The following is a 20897-nucleotide window of genomic DNA, read 5'->3' as shown; positions in this document are numbered from 1 at the left end:
TTTAATCAGTAACGTGGCCTCTAGAAACAAAATAATGTCCAATTTTTCTTGCATCTTTCCTATCCTTTATTTTTAAAACAACTTTTCCATACACTTTTCCAGACCCGTATTTTTTATTGAGATTTTCTAATTTTGGCTTAGCTTTCACTCTGCTAAGAAAAGAGTCTTTGAAGTTGGTTTTATGTCATTGCAAGGAGACATTATTGCAAAATAACAATGAAATTTTATGTATTTCATATTATAAAATGCACCTGTCTTTAAAATTCAGTCTTTAAAAATGAACAGGAAAAAAATTGACCCAAATCAGCACTAAAACATTCTCTAATATTGGTCTGTCTTGTCCTAATTCACTTAGCCAGCCCCTACTGAAGAAGCCAGGACAAATGTTTAAGCTTCACAATGTGTACAGAGGATGATCAAAATTAGGGTCTGTTAGACTAAGCTGGAGAGTAAATTCCAGAGGCAAGGACCCACCACTGGAAACATGCTAACTAGTTCATTAATGATCTGGAGGATGGCGTGGACTGCACTCTCAACAAATTTGCAGATTACACTAAACTGGGAGGAGTAGTAGAAAAACTGGAGGTAGGGATAGGATACAGAGGGACCTAGAGAAATTGGAGGATTGGGCCAAAGAAAACCTGATGAGGTTCAACAAGGACTAGTGGAGAGTCCTGCACTTAGGATGGAAGAATCCCGTGCACTGCTACAGACTAGGGACCGAATGGCTAGGCAGCAGTTTTGCAGAAAAAGACCTAGGGGTTACAGTGGGTGAGAAGCTGGATATGAGTCAACAGCGTGCCCTTGTTGTCAAGAAGGCTAATGGCATTTTGGACTGTGTAAGTAGGGGCATTGCCAGCAAATCGAGGGATGTGATCATTCCCCTCTATTCAACACTGGTGAGGCCTCATCTGGAGTACTGTGTCCAGTTTTGGGACCCACACTAAAAGAAGGATGTGGAAAAATTCGAAAGAGTCCAGCAGAGGGCAACAAAAATGATTAAGGGGCTGGAGCACATGACTTATGAGGAGAGACTGAGGGAACTGGGATTGTTTAGTCTTCAGAAGAGAAAAATGAGGCGGGATTTGATAGCTGCTTTCAACTACCTGAAAGGGGGTTCCAAAAGAGGATGGATCTAGACTGTTCTGAATGGTACCAGGTGACAGAACAAGGAGTTGCAGTGGGGGAGGTTTATGTTGGATATTAGGAAAAACTTCTTCACTAGGAGGGTGGTGAAACACTGGAATGGGTTACCTAGGAAGGTGGTGGAATCTCCTTCATTAGAGGTTATTAAGGTCAGGCTCCACAAAGCCCTGGCTTGGATGATTTAGTTGGTAATTGGTCCTGCTTTGAGCAGGGGGTTGGACTAGATGACCTCTGAGGTCCCTTCCAACTCTGATATTCTATGATTCTATGATAGTGCTGGGTGGGAAATGGTTCTTCCTTCCCACAGATATTTTCAAGATTTAAAGTAATTTCCCATTCCGTATTGAGACAAACCTGAGACCTTTCAATGTTTTCCACTAAATGAGAGAGAAAGAGAGCGCATGAGAACATCCCCGTTCATACAGTGTACCCTAGATAGCCAATAGGCAGGTGGTTAGGGCAGCCACCGGAGATGTGGGTTCAAGACCATATTCTAAATCAAACAGGCATGTGAACTGTGGTCTCTCTCTACAGTGAGTGGAGAGTGTCTCTCTCTCTTTTTTCCCTCCGTCATGGAAATAAAAAACCTTCCCAATGAATCTGAATTGAGTTGAATCTGATCCTTTCCTGAGAAAATATTTGTTTTAGACAAATCTGCATTTCTCAATGAAAAATTGCGTCTCAGAAAATTTCCAAACAGCTCTAATCCAGACCCTGGATGAGCACATCCAGTGACTGTTAATTTGAGTGTCCCAAATGGAATATTGTTGTTATAGCTTGAGCTCCTCGGGTAAAACACAAAGAGGAAGAAGATTGCTAAGGTATCCGTAACCCAAGCCGTAAAGGACTTTATATATCCCTACCACCATCTTCACCTGGAAGCTGTTTACCTTTAATCTCAAGTTATTCCCTATATGCTACTTTCATTGCATGGTGTTCTTATATGTATAATAGTGATTGGTTACTTAAGGTAACCATGCAACAAGTTTTGCACATGGAGCTTTTATCTGGCAATGCATCATTTTTTTACATCGTTATCTATGTGGAAAATAAACAATTGTTCCATTAAGATTCTTTCCAAGATTTCAGTTGAAAATACTGAATGCTAAATCTGAGAATTTAGTTAAGATTTCACTGGGGATTAGACAGACATTTAGGTTTAAGGAGTGTAATTCCCAATATCAGGTTTATTTCTGTGCTGTAGGTTATTCCTCCTTTTTTAGAAAATGATTCACGTGAACTAATCTGACAGAACTGAATGGATATCCATTACTGTGCTGCACTATGTTTCTTAAGAATGTATTGTAAGGGCAGTGCATACAGTTTGGGAAGGACAGTACATAATTTGAACAATGGCACATGGGGATTTTAAGGCTCAGTAAGTGGTTTTTGGAACACAGCAGCTCTGAGAAGGAAAAACGAATGAGAGCAACTGCTTGTGAGGCTGACAACCTTACTGTGAGACACATATTGCTCTCTTTGGACTAGAGCAGGACTGGCAAGTATTAACAATCAAGCCATCTGTACAACTAGATCAAAAATTTTCTTCAAAAATGGACCAGTTTATGGGATTGTTTTCACAACAAGTTTTGGGAAATGCAGAAAATAGGCTTTTCCTCTCTGTTTTTTCCTTCTCCTTTGCCATTAGCCCATAGCTTTTATTAGTAACTGAGTGCCGGTCTGTGCTAGGCTGAGGGAACTGCCATTCTGCTCAGTGCCTTTCCCTGCAGGACTCATCCCGCTGCTTATTTTTGTATTGTCTTCCTGTTCTCTGACCAGAAATTCCAAATATACCCTTGAACATATAATCATTAGATCCAGGCCAGAGAGATGTAATCTATCTTCTTCAAAGTAGCCTCTGCATAGTCCCACTTATGGGTGCACTGCTGAGCTTTGGAATCTTATAGAAATGTCCATTAGAATGTCACAACACCAAATACGTAATTAAAGCACCAAGCTGAGCTAGGGCTTGAATCAGCATCCGGCGTTCAGCTCTGACTCCATTACTTAAAGAACAGAGAAGATTTTATAATGTTAAAAAAATTATTTTTTTTTTCAAGCCACAGCTTACTTGCTGGCTGCCTCTACAGCATGCGCCCCACATCTGACCCAAGGGAATGTGTAAAATCCTTGTGGACTGCCATGAATGCTGCTCTTTACTCTTGTGACCACTGCAGAGCTGACAGATCTGAGAGAACGGGAACTGGGTTGTATTCCCCATTCAGCCTCAACTGAATAATGTTCTAAATTCCTCTTAGGCTATGTCTGCGCTCTCACTTTTGTTGGTAAAACTTTTGTCAGTCAGGGGTGTGAAAAAACCCATCCCTGACCAACATCCCTGGTTGCCAGAAGCTGGGAATGAGCAACAGGGGATGGAACACTCAGTGATTACCTGCTCTGTGCCTCTGGGGCACCTGGCACTGGCCACGGACAGAAGACAGGATACTGGGCTAGATGGCCCTTTGGTCTGACCCAGTATGACCGTTCTTATGTTCTTAACATAAACTTCACCAACAAAAGTGCCAGTGTGGACAGTGCTGAACTGGCGGAAGATGCTTTCCCGCTGACATAACTACTGCCGCTCATTTGAGGTGCTTTAATTATGCCAGTGGGAGACCTCTCTCCCCTTGGCATAGAGTAGCTACACTGGAGACCATACAGCAGCATAGCTGCAGTGGTACAGCTGTGCTGTTGTAAGGTCTTTAGTGTAGACATAGCCTCAGTTACATGTGTGTAATCCCACTGAAAGTGGGGGGGTTGCAAAGATAACACTGAAGACATTGTTTGGCTAGCAAAACCCTTATTTCTTGTGCTGGTGCGTGAAAAGGAAATGGCCTGGTGTGACTGTGAGACACTTGCAAAACCAGAGGTCAGGAAAAAACATTTTTTTTCTTGTAAATTGAGCAGATTAAATGTGGAAGTCATTGACAGATAATGACAATGAAACTCTTTGATGCCATTTTAGGCATAGAACTGCTCATTAAAAATCAGGTTCTAACAGCGAGGGCTCTATGTAAACGATTGCAACGTAGCGAGTGGTTGGTGTTTGCTGTGGTCTCTTTTTTTTTCTCTCATTTCAGTGTTCAGTACATTGTGTGGCAAAATTTCCAAAAGTGATTGCCTAATGTTAGATTCCTTAATCCATATTCAGGCATCTAAATAGATGGCCTGATTTTCAAAACCGGCAGCAGCTCCCATGAAAAGTTTCTGCGGTTTTGATCAGATCCTTTTCTAATTAAAATAGCATGACAGCCTGGTCCTGCTGTCCTTACTCAGACAAACCTCCTGGTGAAGTCAATGGGAGTTAATTAAAGTAAGTATTAATTTTTCCTGAGCAAGTCATTCTGGATTGGGCCCTTGATTTTTAAAATGAGAAATGGGGATAGGGAAGTTTCTGCAAAGGGAGCTGTGATTAAGTCAAATGATGCCACTGCAGTCTTGGTTTCAACAAAGAAGCCATTTCATCTGAGGGGATAATGTAACACCATCATATAATGTTTGCTATTTTAAATAGAAAAATGAGCCTGATGATGCAGCAGGTACTGCTATATGCCAGAGTTGTTTGCCTAATGATGTGAGGCTGGGAAGTGAGGTACAATAAAGAAAGCGGTGAAAGATTTTGGAGAGTGAAGACTCAGAGCTTGATTTTAAAAGAGTATAATCTATAGCTATTTAACCCACCAGTAAAATGTATGTATTTCCTTATGCTCTTTATAACTTCATTGTTGTTAGCCCTTTAAACAAAGTACATTTTACAAATGATCGGAGATAGACTGTATAAGAACACTGACATTGGTTCAATATACATTTTTTGTTAGCTCTGTGACCTTTCAATTGAAAAATAATGTTTAAATTGCTCGTGACAGAAAGAGAAGGTGTTAGAGGATAATCCGAGGGAAGTAAGGTGCTTTGTTTCAGTAATGAAACACTGGTTTACACAGTAATGACCCTTGGGCAAGAGGGGGAATGTATTTTAAGAAAATGGATGGTGATTTTTAGAGTTATTTATTAAGACTACTACAAAATGCAGAATGGCTTTATATTTAGTGAGCTATAAAGTTTATACAGTATAGCATAGTCAATAGTTGTGCTTTATTCTCCTGCACTTTGCTTGCTCTCAAATCAGCCTTATGGCACAGCCTGTATAGTTGCAGATGACACCAAGCTGAAAGGTGTCAAAAATAAAATTAATTTTATTTTTGACACTTTCCAGCTTGGTGTCATCTGCAACTATATAGGTGTTCTTATATATATAAACAGAATGGTATGTGGGGTTGGTTCTCGAACAAGAGGCCTTGTGTACACTAGAGCAGGGGTGGGCAATCTGTGGCCCACGGGCCGCACACAGCCCGTCAGAGTAATCTGTTGGCGGGGCTGTCCAGACAATTTGTTTACATTTGCATGGCTGCCCGCAGCTCCCAGTGGCTGCGGTTCACTGTTCCTGGGTTGCTGCAGATTAAGCTCATTATTTCTTCTTCTGCCTTAATTGGATGTGGAGAAGAATTGATCACTCTCCTTTTTGATAACCGTCCTAAACGTATTTGAACACTTATCAGCTTCCCGCCCCCTAGTCTTTTCTTTTTTAAGACTTAATATGCCCCATTTTTAAAAACTTTTTCTCATAGGTCATTTATATCATTTCTGTTGCTCTCTTCTGGACTCTCTAAAATTTGTCCACATCTTTTCTAAAATATGGTGTCCGGAACTGGACATAGTACTCCAGCGGCGGCCTCACAGGTGTCGAGTAGAGCGGGACAATTACCCCCCCATGTATTACATTCAACACTTCTTGTTAATACAGCCCAGAATGATATTGGCATTTTTGTACCTGCATCACATTGCTGACTCATTTTCAATTTGTGATCCACTATAACTCCCACCTCGCTAGTTATTCACCAGTTTGTAGTTGTGCATTTGATTGTTCCTTCCTAAGTGAAGTACTTTGCACTTATCTTTATTTAATTTCATCCTGTTGAATTCAGACCAATACTCCAATTTGTCAATGTTGTTTTGAATTCTAATCCCATCCTTCAAAATGATTTCAACCCCTCCCAGCATGGTATCATCTTCAGACTGTATAAACACATTCTCCGATCCATTATCCAAGTCATAAATGAAAGCATTGAATAGTACCAGATGCAAGATTCACCCCTGTGGGATACCACTAGATACATCCTCCTGGTTTGACAGTGAACCATTGACAATTACTATTTGAGTACAGTCTTTCAACCAGTTGTGCACCCACCTTATAGCAATTCCATCTAGATCATGTTTCCTTTATTTGCTTATGAGACTGTTGTGTGGGGAACTGTATCAAAAGCCTTACTAAAGTTAAGCTATATCACATCTACCCCCTATCCACTAGGTCAGTTACCCTGTCAAAAAAGGAAATAAGGTTGGACTGGCGTGATTTGTTCTGGACAAATCCATGCTGACTATTCCTTATAATCCTATTATCCTCTAGGTGCTTATAAATGGATTGTTTAATAATTTGTTCCAGTATCTTTCCAGGTATCCTAGTTAGGCTGATTCGTCTATAATTCTCTGAATCCTCTTTGTTCCTCTTTTTAAAGTATTACTCTTCTCCAGTCCTCTTTCCTTGCACTTCTGTATGTACTGGCTATTATAGTAAAAATTTACTTCCTGATACCAATCATCCCCCTAAATGTAAACCAGCATCTTTGGGAGGAAAGGATCTAATTAACACGTAAGCCCCTGAGTCACTGTAACAATCTACTTTCATGGTTATCTGTAAATAATCAGAGTTCTATCCACTGTCAATTCTTGGAAGGTAAGGTGGTTTTTTTTTTTATGAATAATCCATGGTACTTTTTTTTTTCTTGCAGAAGTGCTTATATTCTTTACTTTACTTTAATAAAGGAATATCTCTGCGTTTTTCATACAGAAGAACTCTAAGTTTATATGGATGTCCCTTGAGCATTTTGAGTTAAGACCGTAGGAATGTGAAGAGAAGCTGAGTAATTCTATCCTAACCAAAGTCCAAATGAGATATCCTGTTATTTAAATAGACATACCCTCTGGGCTCTGTATGCAAAACACTGTAAAATAAATAAATAAAAATGCTCATTGCAGCCCAGTAGACAATACATAAAATGATGATGATTGATAAAAACTTGCAGGTAGAATCTTTCATTGAAATAAGTAAAAAAAAAAATAAAGTAGATCCTAGAAAATCTTTCTTTTTCTTTTTTTCCTTCTTGGCCTACATAAAGAAATCACCTTTAAGAGCATGCTTTTCTTCTCTATTCCCCCTCACCCCCCAAAGCCTTGAAGTAATAATGTAGGGCCTGATCCTCTTCTCACTTGACTCTACTGCACTGGCTTCACTAGAATTGTTTCTGATTTACACTAGCATAAATGAGCTGACACTCATGCTTGTAAAATTTCATTATATGAACATTGGGGTTTAACAATGTTGAAAAGCACCGTTTAATCAAAATCCATATGAACATAACAGTCATACTGGGTCAGACCAAAGGTCCATCTTGCCCAGTATCCTTTCTTCCAACACTGGCCAATGCCAGGTGCCCCAGAGGGAATGAACAGAACAGGTAAACATCAAGTGATCCATCCCCTGTTGTCCATTCCCAGCTTCTGGCAAACAGAGGCTAGGGACACCATCCCTGTCCATCCTGGCTATTAGCCATTGATGGAACTATCCTCCATGAATCTATCTAGTTCTTTGTTTAACCCTGTTATAGTCTTGGCCTTCACAACATCCTCTGACAAGGAGTTCCACAGGTTGACTGTGCATTGTGTGAAAAAATACTTCCTTTTGTTTGTTTTAAACATGCTGGTGACCCCTAGTTCTTGTGTTATGAGAATACATAACACTTCCTTATTTACTTTAATAACACTTCCTTATTACTTTCTCCACACCAGTCATGATTTTATAGACCTCTCATCATATCCCCCTTAGTCATCTTTTTCTAGGCTGAAAAGTCTCAGTCTTATTAATCTCTCCTCATATGGCAGCCATTCCATACCCGTAATCATTTTTGTTGCACTTTTCTGAACATTTTCCTATTCCAATATATCTTTTTTGAGATGAGGTGACCACATCTGCATGCAGTATTCTAGATGTGGGCATACCATGGATTTCCATAGAGGCAATACGATATTTTCTGTCTTATTATCTATCCCTTTCTCCATAAGAACAGGAGTACTTGTGGCACCTTAGAGATGAAAGCATATGCTCAAATAAATTTTTTAGTCTCTCAGGTGTCACAAGTACTCCTGTTCTTTTTGCACTACAGACTAACATGGCTGCTACTCTGAGCCCTTTCTCAATGATTCCCACCATTCTGTTTGCTTCTTTGACTGCCGCTGCACATTGAGTGGATGTTTTCAGAGAACTATCCACAATGACTCCAAGATCTCTTTCTTGAGTGGTAACAGCCAATTTAGACCCCATCATTTTATATGTATAGTTGGGATTATAATTATGTGCATTACTTTGCATTTATCAACATTGAATTTCATTTGCCATTTTGTTGCCCAGTCACCCAGTTTTGAGAGATCCTTTTGTAGCTCTTTGCAGTCGGCCTGGGACTTAACTATCTTGAGTAGTTTTTTGTCATCTGCAAATTTTGCCATCTCACTGTTCACTCCTTCTTCCAGATCATTTATGAGTATGTTGAATGGGACTGGGCCCAGTACAGACCCCTGAGGGACACCAATATTTACCTCTCTCCATTCTGAAAACTGACCATTTATTCCTACCGTTTGTTTCCTATGTTTTAACTCGTTACCAATCCATGAGAGCACCTTCCTTCTTATCCCATGACAGCAGGGCCGGCTCTACAGTTTTCGTCGTCCCAAGCAGCGCACTGAACTGCCGCCGTGGACAGCGGTGGCAGTCCATGTGCCCTTAGGGCGGCAGGTGCATTTCCGTGGTGGCAGCATTTCGGCGGCAGCTTCTATGTTTAGCTGAAGCTGCCGCAGACAGCTAAACATAGAAGCTGCTGCCGAATTGACGACGATGCGGAAACACTCCTGCCGCCCTAAGGGCACACGGACTGCCTCCGCTGTCCGCGGTGGCAATTCGGCGTGCTGTTTGGGGGCAAAACAACAGGGACTGCCTCCCCTTTCAGATTGCCACCCCAAGCACCTGCTTGGAGTGCTGGTGCCTGGAGCCGGCCCTGCATGATAGCTCACTTTGCTTAAGAGCCTTTGGTGAAGGACCTTGTCAAAGGCTTTCTGAAAGTCTAAGTACACTATATCCACTGGATCCCCCTTGTCCACATGCTTGTTGACCCCCTCAAAGAATTCTAGTAGATTGGTGAGGCATGATTTCCCTTTACAAAAACCATTTTAACTTCCACTTTTTAAAGGATGCCTTTTGCTTCTCACTGCTTCTTTTACTTTGTTGTTGAGCCGCAGTGGCACTTTTTTTGGTTATCTTCTATGTTTTTTAATTTGGGGTATACATGTAAGTTAAACCTCTATTATGGTGTCTTTAAAAAGTTTCCCTGCACCTTGTAGGGATTTCACTTTTGGTGCTGTACCTTTTAATTTCTGTTTAACTAACCTCCTCATTTCTGTGTAGTTCCCTTTCTGAAATCAAATTAAACGTTACAGTGTTGGGCTGCTCTGGTGTTTTCCTTGCCACAGGGATGTTAAATTTAATTATATTATTGTCAATATTACCAAGCAGTCCAGCTATATTCACCTCTTGGACCAGATCCTGTGCTCCACTTAGAATTAAATCAAGAATTGCCTCTCCTCTTGTGCATTCCAGGACTAGCTGCTCCAAGAAGTGGTCATTTAAGGTGTCAAGAAACTTTTAAGCCCCCATCCAGATAGGTCTGAAAATGTTGTATCAGTTGGAGTCACTGAACACTGCTGTCAGTATATCACAGACAGAAAATGTAATGTTTGCAATACATCTTCAGAGTTATAAGAGAGCCTAAAGAACTCTTAACTAATAACCTGAAACTTTTTATTAATGAAAATTTTGCATATAGCTAAATGCTTTCTTAAATGATAACGTTGCACATGTGATATGCTTGATTGCAACTTGTTTTTTAAATTAAAAAATGTGAATGTGGCACTGAGAAATTTTGAAAAGATTGAAGGTGGGTTATATCAGCAGCACACACACACCAAAGTGTCTTCCATCTACCTAATCACCCTCTCCTGCTCTGTGTGCCTATCTCCATTGTTTACTTTAAAATCCATAATATTTTTGCATCCTTTCCCTGGATTCATTTTAAAAAACTAATGAATTTAAAAATATGCTTTTCGCTTGTCCATTTGATACACAACCCTGCAATTTGACTTTCATTTTTGTTTCCATCCTTGTCTGGCCAATCCTTTTCACTCTTTCTTTCTTTTTACTTTATTACATTTTTTATTGAGGCTTGAGATGAACCGGTCACTGCATCATGGGCCTATTACACTTCCTAACAATTCTATTTACACCTTATTGTTTGTCTTATTGCTGGAAAATTCAGGTGATTCATCATGCCTGAAGAAGCACCTGATCCCAATTCCCTTGATATCACGATCGCTATGTGACAGGAATACTGTGAGCAGTGATTTTCAGACCCTGACAGGCCAAGGTGATAACTCTTCGGGGACGTTTAGCCTCTCAAGTATTGATGAGTTCCATTTTCATAATGCTGCGTTTTCTTGCTTCCTTTCAACAGCCCGCTGAATGTGGAAAAGGGTTTGGAGTTAATAAAGGATGTGGCAGATCTCCTGAAGCTGCAGATGAGTGACTTTGACGATGTCAAGTATGTATGTGGTGCTTGTCCCTTCTATTTTATATGTTTTTTCATTGTTATTCTTTAATATATATTTTCTTAAGGAAATAGCTATTTTTTTTCATCAAAATTCATCACATGGAGAGAGAGAGAGAGAAAAGAATATCCTGGCATTCTTTGCCAAGTTTTGTTTACAGTTAATAGCATACTTAATAAAAATGATCTGATGCAGTCTCGAAAAGATCTCTGTATTACCATTAGTATAAGGTAAAAGGAAAAATTATAATCTTCAGAGTGCTGTATGAACATTAACTAACCTTCACCATACCCACGTAAGATAAGTATTGTAAGGGTTATTATACTCAGTTTCATAGAAGAGGAGGGAGTGTCTGAGGTAGAGTGGAACTCAGGGGTTTCTTACTTTGTTTTGTGCTTGGGAACACTAGATTATGTCTCCTTCAGGAGTCCAGCCATTGTTTTACTTTTCTATGTTTCACACTGACTAATTATATGTATGTTCATCTTGTAAATTGGACAGGTAGTGACTTGACCGAACTGGTACTATGAAGATATTGCTTAAATTTTCTCAGGTGGAAATGTTTGCACAGGAACTATAGCTTCTCCATGAGAGAAAGTTTAAAAAAATAAAACTCAACAGAATTTAACAGAGAACTAATAAGGGCGTAAAGATTAGTTCATGGGATTGATTGACTGCTTTCAGAGAAATTCTGACACAGGAGACAATATTTGAGAGTTTTTTGATAGTCTCTGTAACTCTTCTGCCAGGTGTTGTTGGCAGCAGAAATGGTCAAGTTTAATTTTCTAGAAGTTTCCTTAAAGACTTAATTAACACTGGCTTAAACCCTCACGCAGAAATCTGGGAACCTACATAAACCACCCTGGCTGCCCCTTATGGGCAGTTTTTCCCCACTTGGAAGCACAGAGTCCAGAGGTTATAACAAGGAGAACTTTGGGGGTGGAGAGGGGGAGGTACACAACACAATGAGTTGGTAAAACCACCAAGTAACAAATTCTATGATGTAAGACTCCCACCTCCCAGGATGTCTTAAACGTACCCACCTTGGTCCTTCTTTGGCCATTATGAGTGACTAATGTGTTCTGGCCACTTTCTACCACCTCAGCTCTCTGCTCACAGTTAGTTATCCTGGATTGGAGAAAGCCAAGGACTCTAATGGGTTGCGGCTGCCTGGGCAGCTCTGAGGGCTCCACTCCCTAACTCAGCTGGAGTGATTTCAGCTTTAATTGCTGGATAGAGAGGCCTACACCAGAGTCCTGTGGATAGACTGCTGCTCTGTCTGAGATTTCAGTCCAAGCTGCCTACTTCTTCCACTGCTCTGTGCCATCCATCACCTCAGAGGTGCTACTGCCACTGCTGCTCTGCATCATCTGTTGCCACAAAGCTGCCACTGCTGCCTTGAAGCTGCCTAGACTCTGCACTGTTCAGCAGTCTCAGCTCAACTCTCAGGATGATATCAGTGGTGTCTGGGACAGTTGACAGAGTCTTCATCAGCAGAGAAGCCCATCCAGCAGCTGTCAGGAGCCTTTTCCCTCTCTTCCTCCTTTACCTCTGTCCATGCTCCCTTACTCAACTGCGCCTGACCGCAATCTCGGTCAGGGTGACCTCAGGCACAGTGTCTTGTCCTTGTATTTCCCAGCAAGGTCAGTTGCATTTAATTGCTCTTAAAGGCAAAACTAAACTGCATTTTATTCAGAATGCACCACGCCATCATATAATATACAAATGAAGCCTGACCCATTCAGTCAATTCTCTTTGCCCTCTAACTGATGCCAGCAGAGATCTCCCTCGCCAGTGAAGTCCCTTCCTGTCTGCAGATCTTAAGTTGCTGTGGGCCATTCTTCTCCCATTTCACCAACAAATGACAATAATGAGCTCCGTTCTCTCTAAAGCTTCAGGCCACAGGCTTTACATCTGGAAGAATGTGGTTGGTGCTCATTTGTAGTGGGACTCAGGGACTGACTGCTTTTAGCCCCTTAATTGTGTTGCTGCACTGCAGTACCCTGCTCAATCTTTCCTGCTGTTGCCCTCACTCTGTCTGTATGTGATGGTACCAGTAAATGTGATTAGTTTTCCGGTGCTATACCTTCAACTTACAGCAGGTAAATGTATCTCAATGGCCAGCTAATTTACCCTTCATTGCCATATATCTCATTTAATCTCTGCGGTCGTTCTAGCACATGCCAAGATAAGGATTAATAGATTCCAAGGCTAGAAGGGAGCATTGCGATTATCTAGTTTGACCTCCTGTATAACATAGACCATAGAGCTTTCTCCAAAATAATTTTTTTGGAACGAGAGTGTATCTTTAAAAAGATTCAGTCTTGATCTGAAAACTGTCAGTGGTGGAGAATCTGCACCTATGGTTCCTATGGTTAATTACCCTCACTGTCAAAAATGTATGCCTCTTTTCCAGTCTGAATTGGTTTAGCTTCAACTTCCAGCCATTGGAACATTTTATATCTTTCTCTGCTAGATTTTGAAGAGCCCATTATTAAATATTTTTTCTCCATGTAGTTACTTACAGAGTGTGGTCAAGTCACCCCTTAAATTTTTTTTTATTTTTTATTAATTTTTTTGTTAAGCTAAATAGATTGAGCTCCTTGAGTCTATAATTATAAGGCATGTTTTTTAATCCTTTTATCATTTTCATGGCTCTTCTCTGAACCCTTTCTAATTTATCAATATCCTTCTTGAATTGTGGGCAAAACAACTGGATATAGCATTCCAGCAGTGGTCATACTTTGCCAAATACAGAGGTAAAATAAATTCTCTACTCCTACTCAAGATTCCCCTGTTTATGCATCCCATGATTGCGTTAGTTCCGTTGGCTACAGAGTCACATTAGCAACTCATGTTCAGATACTTATCCATCACAACCCACAAATCTTTTTCAGAGTCACAGCTTCCCAGGATAGAATCCCCCATCCTGTAAGTAAGTCTATCCTACAACTCCTAGTATTCACCTTGATTTTCTGTTCAAAAAATTTTAATGTCATTTGCTTTGTTGGGAAAAAATATCTTCTTCCATCAGAAACAGAGCCCTATACACAAACCTGTACTACGCATGGTCAGTCTCCAGTTGGGGTTAGCAGGGAACATATATAAATTGGACAGTATGAAAACAAGACCACACAGGCACCTTTATTGCACTGTGAGGGACATGAATTTGAATGAGTGAAAGTGGCTTAAAGTTTTCCAAAAAGGAAAAAGTGTTGCAGGGAAAATTTAATCAGATATTAAGAAATTTCATAAAATTTCGCCATGTTTTCCAAAGTTTCAGTAACTTGCAAGCAGGGAAATTTTGTTGAAAATAGCTTTCTCGACAGCTGTTTCACTCTACTTGCTTAGAAAGTCGTCAGAATTGTAGAATATCTCTATGTAGCTTTTCATCAGAGTTTTCTTGAATTCCATTCTTTGCATTTAACAGATAGGTAAAAATTATTGCAAATTAATAGCTTGCCAGATTTATTTCCCAAACGGGTAGCACTCCTAGTGCATTGTATATAAAAATTTTTTGAAGCTAAATTACTTATAAACACCTTAGAAGTGGATTACCTTCCTCAGAAGGTGAAAGTCCACTCATTCATTCATGAAGCAGTAAAAGGTTTACTTTCATTGCTCATGGACTATTTTACCTATAATTAGCTTTTTAAAAAAATGAAAAATAAGCTTTAAAATTTCAAAAATGGCTGCAATTACTGTCTTCTGGAGGAAATTCAAGCTAGAGGCTAGGAGCGACATATGATAGACCAGAATCTGTCACACTTGTAAGGAGACAATGCCATGGGCCAAGTTCTCTGCTGGTGTCAATGAATGCTGCCTCATTGACCTCACCCATTTACCAGTAGAACAGTCACACCTACCAAGCTAATTATAAGCCCCCAAAAAGCCTTTAGGTGATTGAGTACCATATATTGGTGCTAGTGAAACATAGTGTTCTAATGATATAGCCATAAACAATCTCTCTTTTTTTGGTCCTGTCACTGAGCTGATATGTAGTGTGGCAAATTGCCGGTATTGTTCTCTGGGTCTCACGCTTTCTCTTCTCTGGGGTAGGTTCAGGGCGATATTGCTTGCCTCTGAACCAGTTCTTAATCACTCCCCCAGTGTCCTTGGAGGAGGGGAGTGGAGAGGGAGGGACCTGGGCCCGCCCTCTACTCCAGGTCCCAACCCAGGGGCCCTGGGGTTGTGGTGAACCACTTGACTAGCGGTTTCTTCCCCTGGGTTACTTCCCTCTCATACCCGTCAGCTTGTGAAGGGCTTCTCGCCTCTCTTCTATACAAGCCTGGTGCCCCTTACCTAGGGTTTCTGTTGGGCTTCCCAATCCACCGCAGCACTCCTCCAAACCTTCTATTTCTCTCTGGACAAACTCTTCTCTTCTGCAATCTGCACTCTGCTCCAATCCAACCTTTCTCCTTCAACTACCACCCCCGGTCTGAATGAAGCAGGGGATTATATCCCATGACTGGAGTCAGGTGCTCTAACTGAAGTCAGGTGCTCTAATTGGAGTCAGGTGCTCTAATTGGCCACAGCTGTTCTAGTTAATCTAAAGCAGACCTTCCTCCCTTGGCAGGGAATAAGGCCCCCTGCTAACACTCTTATGCTGCCCTCTGGCCATGCTGTATCACAGTAGCTAGAGGACTAGATATAGCTATATAGTAAAATGTAGCTATTTTAAGATATAAACTCAGATGCCGAATAGGACAGAGCACCTTCTTTACATTAACCACAACACATTTAAAATTAAATCAGTTCTGCACTTTATTTTAATAATGTCTATTACCTAGGGGAGAAAAGAATGAAATCATTTCCCAAATCTTGGGTCATTGAGGAATAACATATAATACATTTATTTTATTAATCAAATTAGAAGTTTTGGCCCAGGTTCAATTCTCATTAATGTGCTATGAGATTTGGATCTGGCCAATAGATAACACTGGGGTAGATGCCTTAGAAAAATTCTATACTAAGCAAAGAACTTGTGCTTTATAAAGCAGCAGCTTTTGTGGCACTGCTGCATGGCCATTCTAAGAGAAATGTATGAAGTTGAAAGTGTTGGTTAGTTTCTGAATAACCTCACAGGGAGAGGCTTCAGGAAAGACTTGACTTGGTGATTACCCCTAATGCACTGTTGATATTTCCAAGTGCAAGGCTCAGGCTGCTCTGGAAGTATGGATTTTACTTTGTCTCAGACACTGAGGAATTGCTTTTTTCATAGAGAAATGCTCAGCCACTAAGCCACTCATGAACACACTTGGCATTTCTTCTTAACTTTCTTAACGTTTTTTTCCCCAGATGCAAGTAGGGACTGGGGTGTGGGAGGTCATGCCTAATGGTTAGAGTCAGGAGTGTGGAACTGAAACTGGGGTCAAAGTCAAAGGCCACGCCAAGGGTCAGAGCCAGTGAGATACCAAGCCAAGGATCAGAGCTGGAGTTAGGAGTCAAGCCTAGAGTCAGCGTCAGGAGTAGAGCATATCAGCAAGGACCTGGAGTGAGGTAGGAAAGCAGGAACTGGGAGCAGATAGGGGTCTGGGATGAGGAGGGAAGGCACAGGACCACGTTGGAAGGCAGGAGCCAGGAGTCAGGCAAGTAGGCAGGGACCATAGTAACAGGTAGCCAAGGATTTGTTTGTTGCTCAGACAACTTCCTGTGCCTCTTTCTGGATTAAATAGATCATCCCAGCCAACTGGTGGGGCTGGATGTCTCCTCCAGTCAGGAGCTTCATGGGCAGAGCTCTTTGCGAGCTAGAGCTTCGTTAGCCCTCTTCTCCTCTGGCTGAAGTAAGCTGCTGTGTGTTGGTCCTGGTCTGAGCACTGCCTAGGGACTTCTGCGCCTGGGTTTGATGCTTGCGGCTGTTCCCCCTCTCCCCAGGCAGTTAACGACTTTTAAAAAGAATGAAGTATGTAACCAAGTGGGAAACCATTCAGTAAGTCTGGGGTCAGTTGAAAGAGTTAGAAACAAAGTGGAAGTGGGGAGGAGTGTGACATATTTGGCTAATTCAGAGGCTGACATGGCAATACAACACGTGAATAAGACTAGGAGATGTAATTCTCTCTCTCTTCTCCCTTCCCAACATACTCTATGGTATGATGGTGACAGCACTATTTCCTGTGTCAGAGATCCTTAAAGTATTGTCAATTTTAGTTTTACTAATGAAAACTACAGGGTTAATGTCAAAGACCATGCAAAAACAGCATGTTTAATAAGAATTAAGAATTATTTCTAAGACGTGCACCACAGCAAATTTAAACAATCAATTCTTCTAAGAGACCTATAATCCAGAACTCTCAATTGTTTAATGTGTATTTTTCTGCAGTGTAGTCATTTTGAAAGGATTATTTCAGAGGCGATCTTATTGTTTTGTGGTTAGTTTTGCCTCCGAATATTTATAGTATGTGCCTATATTTTAGCTTTTCCTACTGTTCTGGAATTTGGTTGAGTGAACAGTTGCCTTTTTAGCCTATTCCCATGTTATTTCTTGATTAGTTGATGCAGTGTGGTAATCAGCTTATTTTATCTTCTCTCTTTCACCAACATGCCAATTTTAACTGATGACCTGGGATCCTCAATATAATCTCTGTTTGGCTCCTAGAATGCACAGTTCACTGCTACACTTGATTTATTTTCAAGTTACATTGACATAAATTTTGCTTTCCCTGTGAAGCGGATGAGTGGGGATTTATTTGGGGAATACATAATCAGAAATGGTTCAACATTGTAAAAAGGATCCAGCATGTTAGCTGTCACTTTCAGATACAGCCTGAATTTTTATGAAAGTACTAGTTATGCTTAATATGTTTTGTTAATGGTTATGTAGCTGTCAGATAAATTCCATTATTTCTTATTACATCATTAGAGACCATTAAAAGGATATTAACATGCTCATGTAATTATGCAAGCAGACGTAAAATGACTATAGTTATGATTTTCAAATCTAATTATGGGTGTCCACAGCCTCTGGTGATTGATTGTTGGACTGGTATAGTATGGATTGGAGTCAGGTGGGTGGTAATACCAGGAGGCATGGCATAAGAAAAGGGGGAGAGGGGATGCATTCCACCACAGTGTGAACTGTAGCGATGACCTTTCTCCTGGAATTAGTTCTTCAGCCATCATCAGCTGAACTTATAGAAAAGGAATCTTATCAAAGAAAATCCAAATACAATATTTAAAAAATGTAAAACCTACTAGGTCAGCTGAGTGTGTAAAGCAGGGGTGGATGTAGCCTCCCAATTCAATGGGTGCATGATACTAAACTGACTACAGGGCATTGACTACCCACAGCACCATCCTCTGCCCTGGCATTGGAACCCTAATACTGGCCTGGGGAAGAGAGGCAGCTCCCGGCATAGGGAGAGGGATGCTGAAGAACAAGCCTGCCCTTCACTCACCCTGCAGTGGTAGCTCCTGTCCCCTGGAGCTGAGCCTGGTTTCCTGCTCCAGGTGTTGTGATCCGGTGCATGGGGTCACAATGCCATTCAGGTTTGTCTGCGGCATGATTTTTGTGGGTGCAGCTGAACCCATGAGCCCATGATAAAGCTGTCCCTGGTGTAATAGGAAGGATAGTCTGATCCTATGATTTGAGCCATTGGATTATCACAAACACCATGTTCCTGAATTCTTCTGAGATAGACAGTGAGATTTACCTATGCCTATTTATTCAGCACTCTTACATTTGAAATAATACCAAAGAAGCTGCTGAGGGGATTTCCTGCCATTAAACCACTGGATGCCCTTAAATGTGAAGACAATATAAGGGGATGACCATGTCTATGCACCTGATATAATAACACTCTAGACCAGGAGTTGTGTAACATTTTCATGGTATGGGCCACATGTTAAAAGTGAGATTATCTGGTGGATACCATATCTTCCATTGGTGATCAAACATCATCCCTATGGCAGCTGCAAAAATTGCTTATATAGAAAAGTAACAGTGGGAAATTTTAGCTGTCTTTAAACTCTATAGAAAAAAGCTATTCATAATATCTTTTTCTTCTTCATTTTATTTCTTTTTACCATAATTTATGTCCTTCTCTTTAAAGATTCCTTGCCATCCGGTGTTTTTCTTCCCTTGCACGTACTTCTCTGTTGCTTTGATCCTCCTCTCCCTTTGCACATTCTTCTATTTTTCAATATCATTGTTGTTTCCCAGCGTGCCTAAACCCTGTTAGGGAGGTATCATCTCTCTTATGTGTGTTGATACCTTAAGCTTCGTGCTCTCTGAATCTTGTTCTCTCTTAAACTACCAAGTGTGCCTGTTTCTGGTGTTTTATTTTGTGACATGATAACTGGGAATAAAACTGAAACCTCCCAAAGGTAGGACACTGAATGGGTATCTGTCCATGTTCTTCCCTGAAATTTCATCTTATCTCTTCACACTGATACCCGCGTCGTTCATCAACAGGGTTGGATCCTTTAGATCCACCACACAGACCTCTGCCAGTTGAGCTAATCAACTGATAGCAATAGTAGCTGATAGCAATAGCAGGTTGCCATCCTCTTTGTGGACCCAGGACTAGACGGGAATGAGACACACATTTTGCCGATGGGTTTGCTTGTTGACAGAAGAGGAATAGTGAGATTCAGGAATCCTGAATTCCATTCTAGACTCTGGAGTGATGTATGGTCAAGTGGGCAGAGAGTTTTCTGTCAATTTCCCTCAAGCTTGATGCATTCTGCCATATCCATGTCCAAGTTCTGTCTCATCCACACCCTACACTCTTTTTCTGCCCAATCACAGTCTCTACTCCTGAGGCCTATGTTCTAAGCCTCAGTCTCCTTGCCTAGCCTATTCTCCCACTCCAGGCTCGCTGAGTCCTATTCTCCCTTCCAGGGGCGGCTCCAGGCACCAGCGCAGCAAGCCCGGAGGGCGGGGGACGGCATACCGGTCACCGTTAGGGCGGCAGTCAGGCTGCGTTTGATGGCATGCCGGTGGGAGGTCCACTGGTCCCTCGGGTTTCGGCAGCAATTCAGCGGTGGGTACACCGAAGGCGCCTGACTGCCGTGCTTGGGGCAGCAAAATACATAGAGCTGCCCCTGCTTCCTTCCCACCCCACAACACCAAGTCTCTTGCCTTCCCAACACCTGGTCTCCTTGCCCAGCTACTCAGAGTTCCACTGTCTAGGCCCCTTGTCTAATCTGTCTCTTCTTCCCATTGGCTCCTATTTCCAGTCTCCCCCGAGGTGCCTGAGCCAGTCTCAGTCTCCCTCCCCACTCCCTCTTTGCCCCAGTCTCTTCACCCATTCCCAGTTCTCTCCCCATATCCTAGCTCCTTGTCAGATCTGTCTCTCTTCCCCATTTGCTCCTATTCCTCCATTCTGGTGAGCAGTTGGAGCTGTGAGAGGCTCGAGCATGTGCAGACTGCAATTCTTCAAAGGCTTATAATTTGGCTAAATTTGGATGGATTTTCATGTGGACAGCAAAGGCACATCCCAAACACAAAAGGCCACCCCCTGCCAAATTTGAATTGCCACAAAGCAATGGGAGTGATAAAATATTTCAAAGAAAAGATCTCAAGAATTTTTTAACAAGGGCCAAACAAAGTATTGTTTTCCTGTCCTTGTTATTGCAAATGGCTTAACTGTTTTGGCAGAAAATAAATAAATAAATGGGGGTGTGTCACACAACTGGCATGTAAAATTTCAGCCCAGACTTAAAGTTTGGTAAAGTTATAAGCAACTGAAAACAGGGTGTTATAATGAAAGTGCCAGGCAACCTTAATGGCGGACAGTGCTAACTGCCTCATCTATAATGAATTTGTATGTCAGCAGTTGTGTACTAATCGTACTACATATAGATTTGATTCATTGTTTTGTCTTGTTCTCTTGTTAACACTTGAACAGCCCAATCAGCCATTTAATCATATTCACTCATCCAGAACCTAAACACTAGAGATCAGTGCTTTGTGGTTTCACTTCATCATGCTGATAGACTATGACATGTGATACATGTATGCTCTAAATGTGAGCATCTCAGGAAAT

At 41.3% G+C, this 20897-nt stretch overlaps 1 protein-coding gene across 3 annotated transcripts in view; it reads left to right on the top strand.

Moving 5' to 3' along the window:
* The window catches only part of PTPRN2 (protein tyrosine phosphatase receptor type N2), a 1143575-nt gene that overhangs the window by 526350 nt on the left and 596328 nt on the right, over positions 1–20897 (top strand). For 2 of the 3 annotated variants that reach the window (XM_075062202.1, XM_075062203.1), the window contains exon 10: positions 10818–10904. The exons of the other annotated variant lie outside the window; for it this stretch is intronic. In XM_075062202.1, coding sequence (XP_074918303.1) covers positions 10818–10904 — 87 coding nt within the window. The remainder of the gene's footprint in view (positions 1–10817; positions 10905–20897) is intronic. 3 annotated transcript variants of the gene reach the window in all.

This window comes from Chelonoidis abingdonii, chromosome 2 (genome assembly GCF_003597395.2).
Source record: "Chelonoidis abingdonii isolate Lonesome George chromosome 2, CheloAbing_2.0, whole genome shotgun sequence".
NCBI classification, from domain to species: Eukaryota; Metazoa; Chordata; order Testudines; family Testudinidae; genus Chelonoidis; species Chelonoidis abingdonii.
This window is presented reverse-complemented; position numbering and strand designations above follow the sequence as displayed.